Raw genomic sequence first — 2,764 nt, forward strand, 5'->3', positions numbered from 1 at the left:
GCGCGGGCGCGGGCGCGGGCACGGGCACGGGCACGACCGTGAGATCTAGGCTGCTGCTGTTGCAGCACTCGCCTGGCGCACTCGGGCTGCTGATGCTGCTGTTGCTGCTGCTCCCAGAAGATCCTATCGTTTCGGCCTTCGCTTGAGGTACCGCTGTGTCCGTAAGGCACCTGGTGCATCTCGACGGCGAGTCACCTCGTTCGTCCGTACCACCTTCGCCTCCTCCTCCTCTTGCTTCGGTGCTCCCTTCTTTCCTTCTGTTCTTGGTACCCCGATACCGGTACCCCGAGTGTCCTACCTGATGCGCGAAGAGGCTCCGGCTTTCTTTCTCCTGGGGTATCGTTAGGTTCCCCGTCGACGACGACGCTGATGTCGCTACCACCGACGCATTCGATGCCGAAAAGCAGGAAGTTACTCGCACCGGTGAGGATCCTCTTCTGCTTGCCGTTAACGGACTCCCTCCTTGCTTGCGGTGGTGTCGAGGGACTACGGGGACCACGACGACGACGACGACGATGGCGGTCACTGAAGACGACAGGACGACCTGGGACGGAACAGTACAACGACTCGACGGCGTAGGGGATGACGGCGTGTAGCGGTGACGACGACGACGGTGATGATGACGACAGAGAAGACAGGGAGAAGGCATCCTCGCCTAAACCCCCCATCACCAACTACTGGTTGCCGGCGCCTTAAAATCGTTCTCACCCAAGCGATGGATCGCCGTAACCGACCGGTGGACGCCGCTCGTAGTTTCGGCCATTCGCTTTGCTTCCGCGTAGTCACGTTCACTCATAAACGCGTTTCCTCGTACGTACATATATAGATGTTTATTATATACGTATGTATATATATATATATATATATATATATGTATATATAATTGTAGATGTATATACTTCGCGCTATTCACGCTCTCTTTCCTTCCGTGCGTCTCCCTTTCCGTCGGACTCCTCCTGAACACCGTCCTTGAGCCGGCCTTCCGCTCGTTCGCGCGAGCTAATCCGAGCGGGTCGTTGAACTTGACTGTGTGTGCACGCTTCACTTCGCTACTCTAACCCCTTTTTTTCTCTCTCTCTCTTTCTCTCTCTCTCTCTCTCTCTCTCTCTCTCTCCCTTTCTCCCTCGCCCTTCCTCTCTTTCTCTCTCTTTCTTTCTTCCTCCCTGTCACGCCGGCTCCTCGGAACGAATGAAGCGGCGACGTCGCTCGCTATCGACTAGGGTCTTCTCGACTTTCTCGGGCACTTCCTATGTATACCTAACTCTTCACTACGGCTAAGATCCCCGGAATAATAATGCACCATTTAAAAGTCTGGCGTGGCTCCGTATGCCGATACTCCGACTACAGGGCACACTCCACCCGTAGCGATCCACGCGCTCTCACGAGTACGATCCCCCGTGTTCTCCTCCGGGACGTGATCTCCTCTGGACGATCTCGTCGGACGTCCGGACGCTCGCGATGGTCCACTTCTTCTGCGACTCGTCGGTTAGCAGGACTCGTCGTTGTCGTGTCTGTCTGCCGCATGCGGCAAACGTCGCGGGCCGGTCCTGACCCGCGCCAACGATCCGCGTGAACCAGTCACCATGAACCCCGTCACCGACGACGAGCACCGTAGCGTGGCCGAAGCTAATCGCATCCTTCCTTATGCGACAGCGACAGCCCGACCGAACCGACGGTAATCCGCGTAATCCCACGTACACGATCGTAATCCCGTCCCGACTCCGGCTTCCTCGACTCCGTGTTCCCTCTCTTCTTCCTCCTCCTCCTCTTCCTCCACCTGCAACTCTTCCCGCTTTGCCCACTTGCCGTTATTATCCTGGTCCGTCTCTTTGGCTGTCTCTCTATTTTGCGACGCCGGCAGAAAGTCAGCCGATGTCATCCGCGATGAACGCCGGGAGCGCGTTCATAGGATCCTCTCGTAACGACCGAAGCACGCTTGTCGGAGGCGCGCCGGACACTGAGGGGCAAGCACCACCACTACCACCACTACCGATACCGGCACCACCACCGCCGTACTATTACCAGCGGCTGTGAGCCGGCATCAGGAACAGCAGCAGCAGTAGCAGCAGCCAGCAGCACCACCATCACCACCACCACTACCTACCATCACCACCACCACCACCACCGCCACCACCACCACCACTACTACCACTACCACCAACACCATCACTATCAACCACCCACTACTCGGCGGTGTCGAGCGCGACCAACGAGATACTGTTCACCCACCCACCACGATATAGGTACTACAACGGCCGACTAAACTTCTCGGTAACTTTATATAGGTGGTCCCTTATAAACGATAGGTCTTCGTAATCCGCCGCTGGGATATTTAAAGATCCCATGCACGCCGCGCATGTAAACGTATATGAGTGTGTAGGCTTGGCCCTTGATGATGATAGTGCGCGGGCGCGATTCCTCCAGGGTTGGATGATTTAAGAAGTGGAAGACAGACCGAGGAAAAAGAAAGAGATAACGCCGTTGTGTTTGATTTAATAACGTGTCTGCCATTCACATTTTTATCGGCTTTTAAAAGGATAAAAGCGGGAGAATCTTGCATAACGCATAATGCATGAAAAAATGGACCAATCAAAGTCCTTTATTTCCTTCGTTTTCATGAAATAAAAAACTCTGCCAGAGTTGATTTTATCATACTTTATGCATTATGCGATATATAAAGATCTGTTCTCCAATTAATATATAAAAGAGAGAGAGAGAGAGAGAGAGAGAGAGAGAGAGAGAGAGAGAGAGAGAGAGAGAGAGA

At 54.2% G+C, this 2,764-nt stretch overlaps 1 protein-coding gene across 1 annotated transcript in view; it reads right to left on the minus strand.

The window, feature by feature from the left end:
* Positions 1–198, minus strand: part of LOC108753412 (inhibin beta chain) — a 28,962-nt gene extending 28,764 nt beyond the window's left edge. Inside the window, exon 1 of the mRNA XM_018494952.1 lies at positions 33–198. Coding sequence (XP_018350454.1) covers positions 33–179 — 147 coding nt within the window. The 5' untranslated portion in view covers positions 180–198. The remainder of the gene's footprint in view (positions 1–32) is intronic.
* Positions 199–2,764: the final 2,566 nt, after the last annotated feature.

This window comes from Trachymyrmex septentrionalis, unplaced genomic scaffold (genome assembly GCF_001594115.1).
Source record: "Trachymyrmex septentrionalis isolate Tsep2-gDNA-1 unplaced genomic scaffold, Tsep1.0 scaffold7, whole genome shotgun sequence".
In the NCBI taxonomy this organism is placed as follows: domain Eukaryota; kingdom Metazoa; phylum Arthropoda; class Insecta; order Hymenoptera; family Formicidae; genus Trachymyrmex; species Trachymyrmex septentrionalis.